At 35.1% G+C, this 17,763-nt stretch overlaps 2 protein-coding genes and 1 non-coding gene across 4 annotated transcripts; all 3 read right to left on the reverse strand.

Annotated features, from left to right (window-relative positions):
• Nucleotides 1-559: 559 nt before the first annotated feature.
• LOC132185667 (chaperone protein dnaJ 10) lies at nucleotides 560-4,686 on the reverse strand. Its single transcript, XM_059599433.1, has 10 exons — nucleotides 4,600-4,686; nucleotides 4,007-4,066; nucleotides 3,758-3,840; nucleotides 3,403-3,556; nucleotides 2,544-2,673; nucleotides 1,843-2,001; nucleotides 1,556-1,734; nucleotides 1,162-1,242; nucleotides 816-959; nucleotides 560-703 (listed from the first exon to the last, which is right to left on the reverse strand). Exons 1-10 carry the CDS (start codon nucleotides 4,684-4,686, stop codon nucleotides 623-625), a joined length of 1,158 nt encoding a protein of 385 aa, XP_059455416.1. The 3' UTR covers nucleotides 560-622.
• Nucleotides 4,687-6,932: 2,246 nt separating this feature from the next.
• TRNAQ-UUG (transfer RNA glutamine (anticodon UUG)) lies at nucleotides 6,933-7,004 on the reverse strand. The gene has a single exon. It is a non-coding gene; the product is annotated as a tRNA-Gln (tRNA).
• A 1,500-nt stretch (nucleotides 7,005-8,504) lies between these two features.
• Nucleotides 8,505-13,824, reverse strand: LOC132183887 (serine carboxypeptidase-like 13). Of its 2 annotated transcripts, none has more exons than XM_059597352.1 (14): nucleotides 13,642-13,824; nucleotides 11,969-12,114; nucleotides 10,986-11,062; nucleotides 10,766-10,888; nucleotides 10,535-10,637; nucleotides 10,360-10,397; nucleotides 10,166-10,267; nucleotides 9,888-9,974; nucleotides 9,640-9,795; nucleotides 9,471-9,542; nucleotides 9,278-9,396; nucleotides 9,078-9,191; nucleotides 8,929-8,983; nucleotides 8,505-8,811 (listed from the first exon to the last, which is right to left on the reverse strand). In XM_059597352.1, the coding sequence occupies exons 1-14, from the start codon at nucleotides 13,812-13,814 to the stop codon at nucleotides 8,728-8,730; spliced, it is 1,449 nt and encodes a 482-aa protein (XP_059453335.1). In that variant the 5' UTR covers nucleotides 13,815-13,824; the 3' UTR covers nucleotides 8,505-8,727. The 2 variants fall into 2 exon arrangements, with proteins under 2 accessions (XP_059453335.1, XP_059453336.1); XM_059597353.1 differs by lacking the exon at nucleotides 13,642-13,824 and adding an exon at nucleotides 12,217-12,372.
• Between the last annotated feature and the right edge of the window lie 3,939 nt (nucleotides 13,825-17,763).

Raw genomic sequence — 17,763 nt, forward strand, 5'->3', positions numbered from 1 at the left:
CTTAAAGCCTTAAAGGAAGAGAAAAGGAAAACAAAAAGATAAACATAAAAAATATTGATTAATTTCTAAGTTCCGTATAATATTGACCAATAAAATCTACACTACCAAGAAATCGGTTCTGTGGAATTTTGGTTTGGGAATTTTATCAAGTGTTAAAAACATTAAAATACTGATTAATTTCTATTTTCAAAAAATAACATTCTTACTAGATTCATCAGACCCGGCCAAGTCCATAAACCAATTTATATATATAGTTGAGATTAGGAACATTGACTGCAATTCAGAGCTTTCTCTTGCTAGTGTTTGCCTGGAAAAAGATCAACAAGACCAAATAGGAATATATCTCATTAATTATCATAATACTACTGTTATGTTTGAAATTGAAGATTGGATCAATGGTGCCGTTGAGGTGCTCCTTTTTAAATACTCTTACACTGTCAGTCACACAACACAAATTCATGGCTTGCACCACTGTCTTAAATGGAACAAAAACCCTCCATTCAACAAGAAGCCCTTTTGGCACGTTTGTGATTCGACAAGAGAAAAATTTACAGGCTTGTTGATGTATATTTTGTACCTGGCCTCATCTGTTGACCTTAATGTAAATACATATCATGATGCATCATTTGCTTTTATACACGATTTCTTCATCATCCACATCAAATGCTGGATTACAGAGGCATCTAAATAGTCTACCAATACCCTGCCAGAGAAGAAAAAAGATAGAACCCATCAAATGATATTGTATATGGCTTTTATCTAATATAAAAAATTACTTAAATCAATTATTTACTGTATAAGTTTTTCTAACATGCCTGAGTGAGTAGGGGAGCTCGGTATGAAAGTGCTCCTGGTGAGTCATCATCATCAGAACTAGTATCCGAACTGCTTCCATCATCATCTGTGTCAGCAGCAGCATCTTTCTTCTTTGATGTTCCTCCACTGTGTACATGTTTTTCCTGCTTAAAGCACTATCAGTTTATCAGTTCTCAAGCAGGAAAAGTTATTTTTCAGCATTAGCACCATGATTGCAGCTTTATGCTCTTTTAATTTTCTTGTTCCTTTCAGCATTAGCTTTAATGTTCTTCTCATGTAATAAAGAATATTGAAAATGCACTATAAACTATTATTGCAATAAAAATATCTTAATAGTCATTTCACCTGAAATATCTTCCCAAGAATTTTCAGAGCCATTGCACGAGCTTTAAGTTCTTCCTTCCTAACATGGCTTTCCCTTAGCACCTGCAAGCAAATTTAAATGAATGAAAAGCATCTTCTGTAATGAGATTTGTGTTAAAGAACCGAGTAATATTTCCTAATTTTAAGTCAGTTGAACAAAGCAGTAGTCCCAACCGCCTGACATTTTAAATTCCATCCACCAGATAGAGAAAGAGATGCGTCTATTTCCTTAATCTCTATAATGTTAACTAAGAAACTGCAGGGGATAAAACAAAACAACCTGTTTGATGAATAACTGTAATTTAACAGTAAAGAACAAGAAAGAGCAAATATGAGCAAGCCTTACTTCTAGATTGGAGGAAACAGAGAAACTCACCATTTGGCACACATGCATTAGGGTTACTTCAATATCCACTACATTCAACTTCCATAATGAGTTCATCAATGTGTCTTTGTTTAGGCGTATATGTGATTCAGCATCATTTTCAGGGCCACTTCGATCCAGTTTAAACTGCCGGTGGATGTCTTCTTGAAGTTGCAGCAACTGAAAAGCACCTGAAACAATTTTCTCATTGCAATAGGTAGCAAAGGCTTAAAAGTTCCAAGCAGAAGGAAGAGGAGAGGTGCGCGTGCACGCAGGGGGGAATGTTCATATCAACATACCTTTTGCTGCAGTCATCTGTGACTTCCAGAAATGTCCTTTATTGCGAACCCACTCAGCCAAAAATGGCACTCCAAGATAAATGGCTTTCTTTCCAAGCTCTTGTGCTGCTTGTCTTGAATATATATAGCCAATAGTGTGTAATATGTCAACTCCAAAAGCTGCATATTAAGACACTAGAGGTTGTTTAGCAAAATCATTATATCAATATGCTGCCAATTAATCATCAGGCTTTCTAACTTGATAGAAAATATTCCTTTCATTAGGATTGTATAAAGATTCTCATGCTAAACAATATATTTCTGTAGTCAAAGCATAAATTATATAAAACATTCAGCTTTAGAGTGCACCATCATCTAAGTTTAGTTAGTATGAAAGTAGTATTTTGCTTCAAGTGAATTACAAAAGACAGAGAGAATACAATTGGGGAAAAGATTTCTGAACAAAAAACAGAAGTAAGAAACATAACCATCTTATACGCTGAAGAAAACCAAGAAACAAATATCAAACCATAAGATTTAGGAACCAAGGTGTATTTAAGTTCCAAAAAATAAATTCTTAGAAGTTGAGACTGATTAATTTGTCAAATCGTGCAGTTTAGGAGGAAAACAATATATAGGCAGAAGAGATAACCTTTTCACTGTCAACATTATGTGCAAATGAATAAAAAATGTAAGAGAAGGCAGGAGGAAGCTAAACAAACCTGTATCAGAAAGCCGCCTGGCTTCAGATTCTGCATGCTGTAAGAATCCCTCTTTGTCACCTTGAACGTATTGATTAAGAAAACTTTTCAGTAATCTTGCTAGCTTTTCTTCTCTTTCTTTCTGGACAGCCTACACATTAAATAGACACCAAGAAGTTGCTGGTGTAGGTTAGGGAAATGCATTGTAGAAACCACTTTATTATTATTGAACCTTCATTCTATGTCGGGGAGCCTCTCTAAGGCAAGGCCCTTCGGACCCACCCTTGCAAAGTAAACCCCGGTCCCGTGCACTGCACTCTTGAAAGTTTTTCTACACGGAACTGGTTAAATCGCTGACTTTTTACCAAGGGGTGTGGCCTAAGGGATTGTTTGCACCCATGAGGTGTTGAACCTTGGACCTTGAAGGGAGCAAACCCTCAAGACCAAAGCCTAAAAATGAGAATGCTAGAAGAAGTAAATAACAGTAGCTACAAAGAAGGGATGGTAATTTAAGCAAGGTAACTTTAAGTTAAGCCTACAATTTGGCCATAATTGAGAGTTGAAAAGAGCCAAAGAATGTACATTTCACTCTCCTGTACAAATTCATGAGGGAATTCCTATGATGGTTGCAGCCATCTAATGCTTTGAATTCTCCATTTAAGTTTATTTTTCATAATTCAAATCACCAGAAGAACAATACAAATACAAGAAATAGAATGAAATTCTAAATGTAGCCGTGTACTGACATTTCTAAATATGAAAGCATCAGAAATATTTGGATCAAGCATCTGACAATAATTTTTTGATTTACTAACATGGGGATATCCTAAAGAGTTGAATACTTTTGGAACACAAAGAATTTTGGATTAACTGAACTTGCCTTCAATCTTTCATGCAGTTTCTCAGGATTGTCGCTCTCCACTGCTAATTCAGAAGAAGCCATTGATGCCACGGCTAGGTGTCCTATGTAGTCCTCAAATAACTCACTTCCAAAGAGCAGAGCAAAGACAGCCATGGGGTCAAGCATGGTTTCTCTGGAATGGAGAACAAAAGGTTATTAGGAGTATATATAGGAGAAAACCTTCAAGGAAGAAAATTATGCAGAAAAGTATTCTTCATGATATAATCAGTCTCTTTTGAAAGTAAGTTTGCATCTTTAATGGTAATACAAAACTCAATAGAGCATTAACAGGACAAGTACTCATAATGTCTCCATGAGCATAAAGCAACAGTACCTAGATATGCAATTTTTTCCATTTCGATCATATGCATCTTTTTGCACTGGATCACTTAAAACTTGATAAGCTTCACCTAATACCTGAAAACATTAACAAGAATAGACAACATCAGATCAAATATATCCCACTTTCCTTCCATTTCCCTTTTTCTTTTCGAGAAAGAAATGGAAAATTAAGAAACGTAATGGAAGCTTGAATTTTATTATGATCAGGAAAAAGTAAGTAAAGGAGAAGCAATGGACTTGCCTGAAATCTTTCAGCAGCCTGAGGGTCGTTCGGATTTTTATCTGGATGAACTTGCTTTGCCTACACCAAAATTAGCATTTCCCTCATATATGTATATATATATTAGAGGGAGAGAAAAAAAGAGAAACAATACCAATTGAAAGGCCAAAAAGGAAAATCCTTCGAACATGATTAAGATAAAAAAAAGCTAGCTAATCCTGAAATTTACATGGTATTTCGTAACTCCCTTGATCAATCCTAACAATTGGAAAACAGATAAAAGAAAGACAACTCATTTAAAAGCCTATGAAGATCTAGCTCCCAATAAAGAGAGAAAAAGAAAAAGAACCAAGAACAATAATGAATAAAATCACCAAGAAACAACATTGCAAGACATATCCTTTCTTCCATACGATCATTGCAAGAAACAACAAGAACATGGGATATATGTGAAACATTAGAAACATCATTAATATGCTATCCAAAACATCATCAACAACTTATTTACATCATAACCTGCTTTAGTAAGTATAACATGCAAAACCTGATCAGATTCATTTTGAAATATATATATATATATATATAGCTAAGACAACCTTAATGAAGATATATACCTTAAGATAATAAGCCTTGCGAATTTCTTCCTCTGAAGCCGAGGGAGTGACGCCAAGAACATCATAGTACTCGGTTTCCTTCACCATTCTGGATCCCGTCCCGATCGCAAAACTGGAGCTTCTCCGATGACTCCTCATAGAGCTTGAGAATTATGCAAAGAAAGATAAGAAGACAGAAAGAAGAATGTGAAGAAAGTGAAAGAAAGAAAGAAAGAAAGGATGATGGGCAGTGTTGTTGTTGAGCCCCACGAGCCGCACTTGCCTTTCCAGTTCTCCACACTAATAAACTAATACCAGAAACTGCTTTTCGCGGGAGGAAACAGTTTATTTTAACTGCCACTATAGTGGCGCTTATGATAATCGTACACATATACCAGTTTTTTGAATTTCTTTTCAAGTTCTGCTGAGCTGTCGGTGGGCTGGGTTTGGGCTTGTCATGGCCCAATCTTGCACTCTTTTCGGGGTGAAACATGTGGGTGTTTGAGGGTGGGGCTTTATTTGGTGCCCACTTTTTTCTTTTTTTTTTTCTTAAGTAGATTATAAATGTGAAAAATAATAAAGGGTTAAGCAACCCAACAATTAATATGCTTGAAAATAAACCGAGTAAAAAAAGAAAGAAAAAATGGAACGCATCAAATAAATGACGCAACCTTATTTATTATTGGCACAAAGTCCAAGAATTTTTTTTTTTTTTGAAAGAAATACATTCCAATTTTATTGATAATAATCACGAGCATGAAGCTCTTACATCGCAGGAACACAAAGCCCTAAAAATGCAAATTACAGCTGAAGCTATAAGGATACAACATCATCTAAAACCTCCACTAACCTATGACTAGTTTTCAGTTGAAATAACAAATCTGCATAAGACAGACGCAATCCAATGCATAAGTAGCACAAATTCTTCCTTGACCCAAAAGCCAGGTTGAAGTTCACGTCCACAACTCGAAGGTTTGGACTAACATTCACATCCACGACCTAAAAGATCTGGACCAAAGCTCAGTTCACATCCAAGCAGGCAGATTGAGTGGCCAAGCCTTAATACAAAACAGAAGCAAGAAACCTAAATAAAACGTGGGCGAACCAAAGAGGTAGGGCCTTATTACAAGCAAATAACAGGAATGAAATGCATACAGAGAAAAAACATAAACAAAGACAATACGAGGAAAATAAAACAAACAGGAACAGGCACACGCAGCATGGATGCCAATTGTGCACTCGCCGGAAATCGACACCGGAAGGGAACGATAGAAGCTCGACGTGGTGGGGACGCGGAAAAAGCCCAAAACAATGGACGGAGGATGGCGAAACCGATCGCCAACTGTCCGAAAAACCATTGCAGCAGAGGACGTTGAAGCTCATCGCTGGAGGGGCACAAGGAAAGACCCAGCATCGAACGGTGGGCGGCAAAGATCGGCAGCGAATACAAAACAAAACTGGGGGAAGTTTGAAAGAAACCCCCAAAATCAGCACCCGCACTAAGTGGCACACAAGCAAGGCTACAAGAACATCACACCAAAAACACAGCAAAAAAAAAAAACAGAAAGGAAAATGGCAGAAAACAACCAGAGAGCCCCACCAAGGACAAAAGCGGAACAAAGAGGAAGGGGTGGCAGAGAAAGGGTAGGGAGAAGGCAACCTGGGCCAGGAACATCAAGTAAACTACTGGCATCTGGTGCAAGGGCAGGCGAAGGGGAGGAGGGAGGCAACAAACGGCCATCCCTCCTCCCCTCACCATGGGGGATGGGGCTTACCTAAGTCCAAGAATTTTGGCGGCCAATCAAGGCGGTTAAACAAGGCATGAACAGTGGGCATGACTGTCTTAAGACCTTTCAACCCTATTTAAACCCCTAGAGAATGAGACTTAAATAGGGGCATAACTCTCAAGATGCCCTTCAACTCTACTTGAAGACCTGTTGGGTAACAACTACAACAAATAAGAGGAAACAAAGTGAGGGAAAGACAACAAAAAAGCAACATAAAAACAAAAATAAATACAAAAAACAACAGCATCGGTGGAAAGCGAGGCAGGGGAAGGCAACATGGACATGGTTGAAGGCCAATGCGTGAAGGCCACAAAAGGTCATCAAGGGGAAGATGAAGAATGGATGCTGTTCTAGATAAAAATTACTTTTCTATAACACGATAAAAATCATGTGTGATTGGAAAAGAGTTTTGAGAGTAGAAATGAGGAAATAAGTGAAATTCCAATTATAAGTTATTTTGTCACCTCGATGTAAAGTCTTGTTAGGCTTACAAAATTTGATTAACTGTAAGAGGGAGAACTGGGGGGTGTGTTAATTGAAGAACATACCAAAAAACTAAAGCGATTAAGGTCCTACCGGGAGTCGAACCCAGGTCGCTGGATTCAAAGTCCAGAGTGCTAACCACTACACCATAGAACCCGCTGCTTGACAGTGGCTTGTAAATTTATTAGATATTACGTATTCATGGGTGAGACTTTATGAGCAGACTGTAATTTACGTTTCAATGATTTTTGCGAATCTTGACATGTTATATTATTATTATTATTATGATAATTAGTCGTACTACTTTTGGTCCTGAGGTTACGAAAACGAGACCAATTAATATATGTAATCTCATTTTTAATTCTCAGACTCTATTTGAACGCTCAATAATATAGGAAAATCATCGTCTATATCCATATCCAGGTGATGAACACAAGGCAACACTATACTCTTATTAATTTCTTGTTTTCTTCTTCTTTTTTGTTTATTTTCCTTTTATTTTGAAACAATTTTATTTATGTATGTATGCATCTACAAGGTATAACTAGGTCTAGGAGTGAACATGACGGTTATTAACTACTAACTGCATAACTACAAACAAGCGAGACAGTTATTAACTGCTAACTGCTCAATTGCAGTTGACATTTTCAAAGATTAACAAAAAGCTGGGACTGGTTTTATAATATAAATATTAAAAATAATAATACTAAAAAGTGAAAACGTGTTTTAGTTTTGGTAAAACTTCTTTAGTAGGATTTGCAATATTTTTTGTTCTTCTATATATATATATATATATACTCACAAATATTATTTAATAGATGTAGGGACTAGGGAATGGTCCAACTATTAATCGATTGTACAGATCGAAGATCAATTCCTCTTGGAGGTTGAGGTCCTGATATTTCTCGTCATTGCAACACATAAAAAATAACCATATATTATATATGAATTTGATATTCAATTCCTTGGTTATATAACAAAAAACAACAGCTTAGAAACCTTATAAATGAGGCCCAAAAAGGCTCATAATACTAAAAGAAGCTTAAAAAGCCCTTATTTTGAAAGTATTTAATAATATGTCTTCAATAACCGCTAGTTGTGGTTAACCGCTAACTGGTCTAACAGTTGCAATTGCGATTCTTAAAAATGATAACCACTAAAGTTGTTGTGATTGCGATTAGGAGGGAATGACTCCAACCACTTGTGCACGCCTAACTATGATTTAGAAAAGTATGGCAAGTAATTCTCACTACGTACAAATTATAGTTTTTTTTTTTTTTTTGGAACAATTAAAGGAAATTAAAAGGTTGGTTTAAAGAAGTAGCATATAATTCATCCAAAAAAACGAGAGAAGCATGTATTGTGTCTTGAGGACTATTTTTACATTAACACATTAATTGTTTTTCTGTATTGTGTAATTCTAAACACTCAACTTCCATCCCACTCTTATCCTAGTGAGCTGATGTAATGTAAGCAGTGTCTATCGGCCCTTGAATTTTAGTGCCACATCAGCCTAGTAAGAATATATATATATATATATTTTGTAATTTTTTTCATGGTCATATTTTCAAATATTTGCCTTGACTTGGCTGCGTTTCTCCGGGTTCTCTTCCAATGCTTGCAAATGAACATTAGGACGGGTTGAGAATGTGAAAATGAAATGATCAAGGGAGAGTGAAATAAGTTTTATATTTTTTCATTCTTTTGGTGAATGAATAGTGTACTATCCGAATGCTAGCTAGGCATAAAATTACAATAGAGATTTTAATAAGGGATGTCATCTCTAAATTTTGGCAATCAACATGAATGAAAACCTCATGACATAAGGGAGGATCGACCAAAAAGCCGAGAGGGTCATTGATGTTGCAACTCCGAGAAACTAGAAAGGGTAATAAGCAAACCATCTATCAAGCATGGCAGCAGCTTCCTTTTGCTTGTACTCTGCAGCTATGTGTCCCCCTCCCTGTACCAAAAAAAAAAAAACAATAAATATATAAGTATATAGTTCAGTCTTTACTCCTATATATCCATCATCATCATCATCGTCATCATAGGGAACTCATTAAATGGTTTTTCTTGCCTTTATGGTCGCAAATGTCAGAACATAGTCACTTTCTGTATACTGCTCTGTGTATCTATATGAAACAGGCAGGGTATAAGTAACTGAATAAAACTTGAGAAGAAGAAGAATAAAATGATGGATTATATTTACCAAAATTTAACACTTACCCTGCAACTTGAGCATCGACGTACCATGGTCGCCAAGCATCCATGAGAGTCATATTAAAAGATCTTATCCATTCTCGGGTGGCAATGTGTGGAATAGACATGTCATGATCACCACTGTAGGAATTCAATAATATGTTGTTTTAGATGTGTGACATGGGAAGGCTTCAGATGTACGTGCACAAAAATGAAGAAAATTTTACCTATATATCAAAGCTCTCAATTCTGCGTTAGTGAAATTTTGGTGATAACTAATGACACTTGAGAGCTCCTGTGTGTAAGATAAGCTGCTGTTGCACATCTTCCATTTCTCCTTTGTTCCCTAACGAGCATTGTACAGATTTAGTGACAGTTTTGGTAAAGGGATATTATCAGTCATAAGTTTCAGTATCTTACCTCCCGAATATTAAGAGCTTCTTGGACAGTCTTATCGTTTGCCCAGATGCCACAGAGCACGTGTCGATAATTCTGAATAGTAGAAAATCAAAGTGCTGCTTCCACAAATACACATACACTGATACACATGCATGTGAGAATAGAGAGAGAGAGAGAGAGAGAGTGATACCCTGCACCAAAAAGCAGGACCTTTAGGCTGTGAAAGGAGAAGATCTGTGGACTGCTCTCTTAGAGATCTTCGATCTCTTTGCAATGAACTTGGTTCCCGAGATGTCATCGAGCATGAAGGTTCCAGAACTTGTTGAATGTTAATCTCAAGGATCAACTGCATTAATAATTAAAAGGTCACTGACTGTCCATGCCAGAGGAACGTAATGATGAATTGAAGAGACTAAATGCAAGGCAAAGTTTGCTAACCTCTTCAATGGTTTGAAGAGCCGACTCACATGGTTCATTGCTTGAATCCACATTCACAAAGTCTCCATTGCAGCTTTCGTATGTGGTCTAGAATGACATAAAATGACACAGGCAGTAGCATCAAGAAGCAGAACAAGGAAATGGAAACAATATTTAATGTATACATATTTGCTTCAATTGCTGATCGAGATCGATGTTGATAATGGCATATATGTGGACTCATACAAGTTTATGGAGAAGAAAAAGGCAGTAAAAAGATGTTCATATCATCAACTCACCTCATAGAGTTCTTTTGGAATAAGAGTGAGGTGGTAAGCAAAAGAGATTCTTGAATTAGTATCAATAAAAGTATCCGTCTTTGGGTTCCCAAGCACATAACCCTGATCCAATTCAAGGAATATCATATAAGAGGAGAAAGCATATCTTAAGCTAACCAAACTAACTCATGTTCTAGTATAATTAGATTACATACTTTCAGATTCATGCGTGGATTGTCTTTAATATCATTGCCTGAAACTCCATAGCCATCCAACGAGGGAGCTTAATGAGATTACATTAACAATATTCTATAAAGGATGTGCTCCACCAATGTGAAACAATCACTTAAATGTCAAAATTAGATACTTGCTTTCATAGCTACAGTTTACCTTCTAAAATTTCTTGAACAATCAACGGAACAGTTATGCCTGAATACGAATCACCACCTATGTAAAGTTGATTTGTCTTGAACCCCGGGTGCTCCACCATCCACTGCATTAATTACAATTTGAAGTTTGAACCCCACCCCCCCAAAAAAAAAAAAAAAGCTATAATTTGGATAAAATATATAATCCATCATTTATCTTCACTGCTTGAAGTTTAATGCTGGTTTTCCTTACCTTCCTCAGAAACTCATAGGTGAGCACTGCTGATTCTATGTCCCCACTGATGTAGCCTTCTGAAGTGTTTGAGTAAGAGAATCCCGTGCCAACAGGTGCATCCACATATATAATGTTGAGGCCCTGGAAAAATGGTTGCCACCCTTTTTATTAAATACTTTGTGTGGCCATAAAAATGGCATAATATAATACTATAGATATCGTGTGTTCAATTTCATACCTGTGTCCATGTGTATGGGTTCAAATGAAGGGACGGCAAGCTCCCATTATAATCAGAATAAGTGAAAGCCAAAGGGCCTGCAAGAAACCCAAAGATCTTAAGCCCTTAACTTGCAACTTACTTGTTTCAAAAACGAAGGACCTAATAGATTTTGGACCCTCTCTCCACAACAAATAATTGCCATATAGAACTATTAATTATTCCAAATTAACTATTTGGTATAGCTAGGTGAAACTTGTTCCTAAATTAACTATGATTAAGCTCAGGGATAAAAAAATATAAAAAAAGATGAGTATTATGGAGACTATTAATGTAAACATAATAAATATCAAATAAATTGTGATAACTGACATGTCTATTGGTGAAAGAAACTGAACTGTCGTAGAAGTGTAAATAAAAAACTCTGCAGTAAAAAACAACAGTATCCTACTCTTCGTTTCTACAAGATATGGAATTTGTTGGTTGCATAGGAGTAGGCCCCCACCTATAAATAAATTGCTAAGAGCCAAATTAAAATTCCCAATACAAGAATCATGGACCCGGCCACTTGCCCACTATCATTGAATTCAGGGCTTCCTTTTAAGGCAAGAGGATATTATAATAAATTCATTTAGTAGTTCGAGAGCATTAACAATGGTCCCTTGTGAAAGAATCTTGAAAGAAACAATAAAAAAAATAAAATGGTTTTCTTGAATGTTGTTGCTAGAAGTAGTTTTTTTTTTCTCTTCCAATATAATATCAATTTTGCAATTTTTTTTTTCCAATAAAATGTAGAGTTTTTTTATAAATCTGATTAATTATTTTAGATAAAATATACTCTTCCATCATGAATACTTTTATAACATTTTTAGAGCATTTTAGCTATTTTTTAGTTTTTAACCCTTAAAAGGGCTTTAATTTTTTATTAAACGGGTATTTACTTTCTTCAAACACACACCAAGCCATTAGGAGATCAAGTAAAAGGAGATAAGGGAAAGTAGTACCACTCTCATAGAAGAATGCCAAGAGAGTAGAACAGCCAGGGCCTCCGGTGAGCCAAAGCATAACAGGATCCTCCGCAGGGCTCCTCTGAGACTCAACGAAATAGTAAAAAAGCTGCACATCTTCGCTGTCACCTACACCAATGTATCTGCAACCAAACAACTCATCATCATCAATAGTGGCGGAGCCACGTTAGTCTTTGGGGGTGCCGTGATTTAAAAAAAAAAAATTTTTTTTTTTTTTTTCCTACCCACGTAACCCACAGCACCCCAACGGCACACTGCACTGTGTAGTAGTAGTCCTAGTGGGTGTTTCATGTTTGATTGTTCATTTGTTTGAACTTTGAAGGCTTAGTCTTGAGATGGGAAGAGAAGAGGTGAGCCTGGTGAGGAGTGAGGAGTCTGTCTCGTGAAAGGTGAAAATTTGGAAATAGAAGATCAGAAATGAGTGGTTGAAAGATAAGAATGAAATTTTTTAAGTAAAAAAATAAAAAAATTTGCAAGGAGTAGGCTGTAGACTTGCGCATTTTATTTTATTTTATTATTTTTTTTTTCTGAGCAGTAGGCTTGCGCGTGAGTTGAAGATTGGAGTTAAAGGAAAGAAAAATAATAATAATAATAAAAGAAATAGTTGTAGAGAGTAGAATGGTGAGTTTTAAGGTAGAAAAAATATATATTAAAGAGAATAGAAAGGCATTAGATTCTAGAAGGTGAGAAAAACTAAGACAAAAAGATGAAGATAGGCGTTAGAATTTAGATTATAGAAGGGTGAGTTAGTGGAATTTGAAGGAAGAAAAAAAATAAATGAAGAGAGCAAAATGTATACATTAAATTCTAGAAGGTAGAAGGTGTGAAGAGGAATTTTAAGGAAGAAAAAAATAAATAAATAGAGGAGTAGGCGTGAGGAGGTGAAATTTTTTTTTTTTTATTAAAAAAAAAAATTATGATGAGAAAGTTTAGAGTACAATTTAAATTAAAATAGAAGTACTAAAATTAATTAGAAGACAATTTAGAAGATTACTTTTTCTTTTTTTTTGTGTGTTCAATCATTTATTTTTCTAATTCATTATTTGTTTATATTGGTTTACAACATTCGGCTAAACCTTATTGTGTTTAGTTTGTTTTCAATAAATTTCTTAAGATACCTCTAATTCACTGAAATGTACTCATTTTTCTTAAACACGATTAATTGTGTTCAAGTTTATTTCGTAAGTAGTAAGTAATTTGTATTATTATGTGTTTGTGATAGTTAGATAATATTTTGAATGGTTACTTTGTTTGTTGAAGTTCTTGTTTAGTTTTTTGTTGTGTTGTTGCTCATGTCTATAGCATACTAAACACTTTTGTATTGGGAATGAAAGTTTTTTTTTTTTTTTTTTTTTCAAATAGTGCCGACATATTACATTTCTAATATATCAATTTAAGCACGAATTTTTATAAATATTTTATTATAATATATATATTACGTGAATTATCAAATTTTTAAGTGGCTAAAAAATTTTTAACAATACTCCTAATATAAATTACCTGACTCCACCACCAATAATCATCATCATTCATCAATGCACAATGCAGTTTTCATGCCAACAAATTCAAAAGGAGCCTAGCTAGCTAGCTAGCTGAAATGAGAGAGAGAGAGAGAGAGGATTGAGCAAAAATGAGAAAGGATCACTCACCCAGTTTCAAGCGTGAATGGGAGGTCACCATCATAGCCTGGTAGAGTCTTGACGACTGCGCTGGGCAAGGCAGTGCCTGCGAAAAGGACTAGTAGAAAAGTACAGTTCAAAATTTGACTTGAGTTGGACATGGCCACGGGCCTCTTCAGGTGCATGAAAAGTGCCAAAAACATCTGCGGTCCACAGAAAATGGGTGTAAATTAATGAAGGGGTAGAGTCAAATAGAAGGACATATTTATATCAAGTGGTTCTACTTGTCTTTCAAATATGCGTTGTTGAGCGCAGCTGGGCTTGACTCGTCCGCTGCACCTAAAAAATACGATGCGTTACGGGCTACAAAGTTGATTGTGTTTAGTTGGGTGCAGCAAATTCAGATTACTATTATTTTGTTTTCCATGTGCTGTGATAAGAAGAGAGCAGATTCATGAAGACAACCGAATCTCTCTTAACACTACTGTACTTGCACGTTTAAAAATTTTTAATTTACTGTGTTGAATTTTTAATTTTTTCCAAAGTTACGGTTAGGTTTTTATGTTAAATCCTGTTAAAATTCACAAAATCTCTGTGTTTTTCTTTTTTATTATAAAAAATTACAAAAATTCAGGTACTGGTATTTTTGTAAATTTCATTAAATTTTAACCAAAGCTTGAATTTTTACAATTTTTTTTTTTCTATAAGAAAATCGGGGCATTTTGATAATTTTGACACACTTTCGTTATGATTTAACAAAAAAACCTTATTCGAAGCTAGTTACAAAAGTGATGAAAATTCATAAAATAAATAAAATTTTCTCTTTTATTTGAATAAATGACCTTATAATTAAACAATAAAACTACTAAAGACCTCTATCCGACCAGATGGCCTAACTGAGTAAATGCAAAAGTCGGACTAGGCGTACGTGTGATTAATCAATCATTCTCTTATATATATTTTTTGGTTAAAACTTAAGAGACGCTCCATTATTGATTTCCAATTAACATCAATATCTGTAATTGTTTGTTTTTTTTTTTATTATTATTATTATTATCTTTGTCGTAAAAGACAAATAAACTAGAGTCAAAAGAGTAGTTCAAGTTCTACTGGTCCACTGTAACCTCCCCCGAGTGAACCACGTGCCTCATGCTTTCCCTAGTTGGCCTTTCATCGTAACAAACCCACCAAAATTCTTTGTTTTTTTTCTAAAGCAAGAAAGAAGGGGAAGAAAAAATACACGTATCCCAAGAATATCCATTGTAGGATCCGCTTAGGTGATTTATTGTTTCGATAAATGCTTTGGCCATATAAAATTATAAATCCTAAATAGTAAAGGGCAAATGGTCCCATTTTAATTTTTTTATTGTTTAAAATATTTTAACTTTAAAATCAAAATTAAAATGATAAACAATTAATTAAAAAAAAAAAAAAAGAGAAAATGGTGGTTGGCCACCCCATAGGGGGCGGCCGGCCACCGCAGTTGAGCTTTGGGGGTGGTTCAACCACCCCTAAGGGTCAAACCCAACCAAAAAAAAAAAAAAAAAAAATTAATGCCACTCCCAAAGGCTAAACCCACCAACCCATTATTTTTAGGACAAGGCTTAGGTGCGGTAGTGCAAAACTACCGCACCATGCAGTAGTCCAAAACTGCACCGTTTGGTGCAGTTTTGAGAAGGAAAAATTCAAAACTGAACCAAACGGTGCAGTTTTGGGCTGGAAAAAAATAGGTTTTTTTAAAAATATAACAAACAATTATTTAAGAATTAAAAAATATAAAAAACTAATAATTAAAAATATTTTTCATTTTGGACAAGGGGTGGCTCCACCCCTTTCATTTTTTTTTTTCTCTTCTATTTTTTTAAATAATTGTTTGTTATATTTAAAAAAAAACCTATTTTTTCCCCGCCCAAAACTGCACCGTTTGGTTCAGTTTTGAATTTTTCCTTCTCAAAACTGCACCAAACGGTGCAGTTTTGGACTACTGCATGGTGCGGTAGTTTTGCACTACCGCACCTAAGCCTTGCCCTTATTTTTATTATTATTATTTTTTTTTCTTTTTGGCCTGAAGCCACCCTATAGCTTATTGGGGATGGATTGGCCACCCCAAGGCTCAACTGGGGTGGCCAACCACTCATTTCTCTTTTTTTTTTAATTTTTTTTTATTAATTGTTTATCATTTTAATTTTGATTTTAAAGTTAAAAAATTTTAAACAATAAAAAATTAAAATGGAGCCATGCCCCTTTCCCACTTAGGATTTATATGGCTAAAGCATAAACTTTTGAATGCAACTAAACATTTCTCTATTGTTGGGGTGGCCAATCACTCATTTCTCTTTTTTTAATTTTTTTTATTAATTGTTTATCATTTTAACTTTGATTTTAAAGTTAAAAGATTTTAAACAATAAAAAATTAAAATGGAGCCATGCCCCTTTCCCACTTGGGATTTATATGGCTAAAGCATAAACTTTTGAATGCAACTAAGCATTTTTCTATTGTTTCTACTGTCTTAAAAGACCCAACAGAAATTTTTAAAAATAAGAGTATAGTGATTTGCAAAAAGAATACTTGGGGATGAGTAAAGAAGGTGTAGCTCGGAATAATGGCTGCTACAGATCTAATGTGCTTTCAAATCCTCTTCAGAATTTTAAGCTTTATACTTTCGAAAGCCGTGCTTCTTATTTTTTCCAACAAAAAGTGGGAGGGAGGACGTAGGGCTGATTTAAGTGGTGTGGAGATTAATGGAGAGCATGTGATTGTGGAATTAAACAACAGGGGAATGCAATCTATTTATAGGCACTCCTTGAAGCTTTCAAGCCCTGGTAATGAATCAACGTTTTCATGAGATCAATGATGCTCCAATATCATGACCCGTCACATAGTGGTTTCATTGACAGGAACCACTCATTAAAGGGTTCCATTTCCAGTAGTGCTCTTGCTTTGTTTAGACCAAAAAAACAAAAAAGGCATCTAAGACACCATGTATGCAAGAATTGTAGTTGAGACTCCAGGAGAATTTCGGGTAAGCAGAATTAGGTGAAGTGCATGATAAATGGGGTTAGGCAATGTGGATAACTCATTCATGAGATCCTAGAGAGTGAAGTCCATATGAATTGACCTGTGATCCTGTTAAAACCATATCCAAACAAACAAGTCACCTTCTTGAGTATCAGTCTCATTCATGTGTGGCTATGCGAACACACGCTGAGGTGTAAATGTCCACATTTCACATTCTGAAAATTAGCAAACATTCAATCACCACTTGAAATTACTTATTAGTGTTCCTAAAGAGTAGTTCAATTGACTGTGAACTATGCTTAATGAAGCGGATGTCACTAATTTGAATCCCTTCTCCTCCTTTCCATATGTGGACATGTCAAAAAAAAAATTACTTATTAGCTTCTTCTTTTTCCCAACAAGTGGTGGCACACTAAATGATTAGAGTACAGAAATTTCAACCTAAGTGATCATATTGATTTTAAAAGATACTGTGGGTTGATATTTATGGGTTGTTCTTTGGGTTTTTTTTTTTTTTTTGTCCTACAAATTTTGTATTATTATTTTCTTCTAATGAAGCGGATGTCACTAGTTTGAATTCCCCCTCCTCCTTTCCATGTGTGGACATGTCAAAAAAAAAAAAAAATTACTTATTAGCTTATTCTTTTTCCCAACAAGTGGTGGCACACTAAATGATTAGAGTACAGAAATTTCAACCTAAGTGATCATATTGATTTAAAAAGATACTGTGGGTTGATATTTATGGGTTGTTCTTTGGGGTTTTTTTTTTTTTTTGTCCTACAAATTTTGTATTATTATTTTCTTCTAATGAAGCGGATGTCACTAGTTTGAATCTCCTTTCTCCTTTCCATGTGTGGACATGTCAAAAAAAAAATTACTTATTAGCTTCTTCTTTTTTCCAACAAGTAGTGTCACACTAGATGATTAGAGTACAAAAAGTTCAACCGAAGTGATCATATTGATTTTAAAAGATACTATGGGTTGATATTTACAGGTTTTTTTTTTTTTTTTTTTGTCCTACAAATTTTGGATTATTATTTTCTTTTGAGGATAACGTCTATAAAGATGGTGTAAACCAGCTCCTTTGTACCCCCAATCAAAATTGGACACCTCACTATCTCAGCATATTAGAA

Source organism: Corylus avellana, chromosome ca6 (assembly GCF_901000735.1).
Source record: "Corylus avellana chromosome ca6, CavTom2PMs-1.0".
In the NCBI taxonomy this organism is placed as follows: domain Eukaryota; kingdom Viridiplantae; phylum Streptophyta; class Magnoliopsida; order Fagales; family Betulaceae; genus Corylus; species Corylus avellana.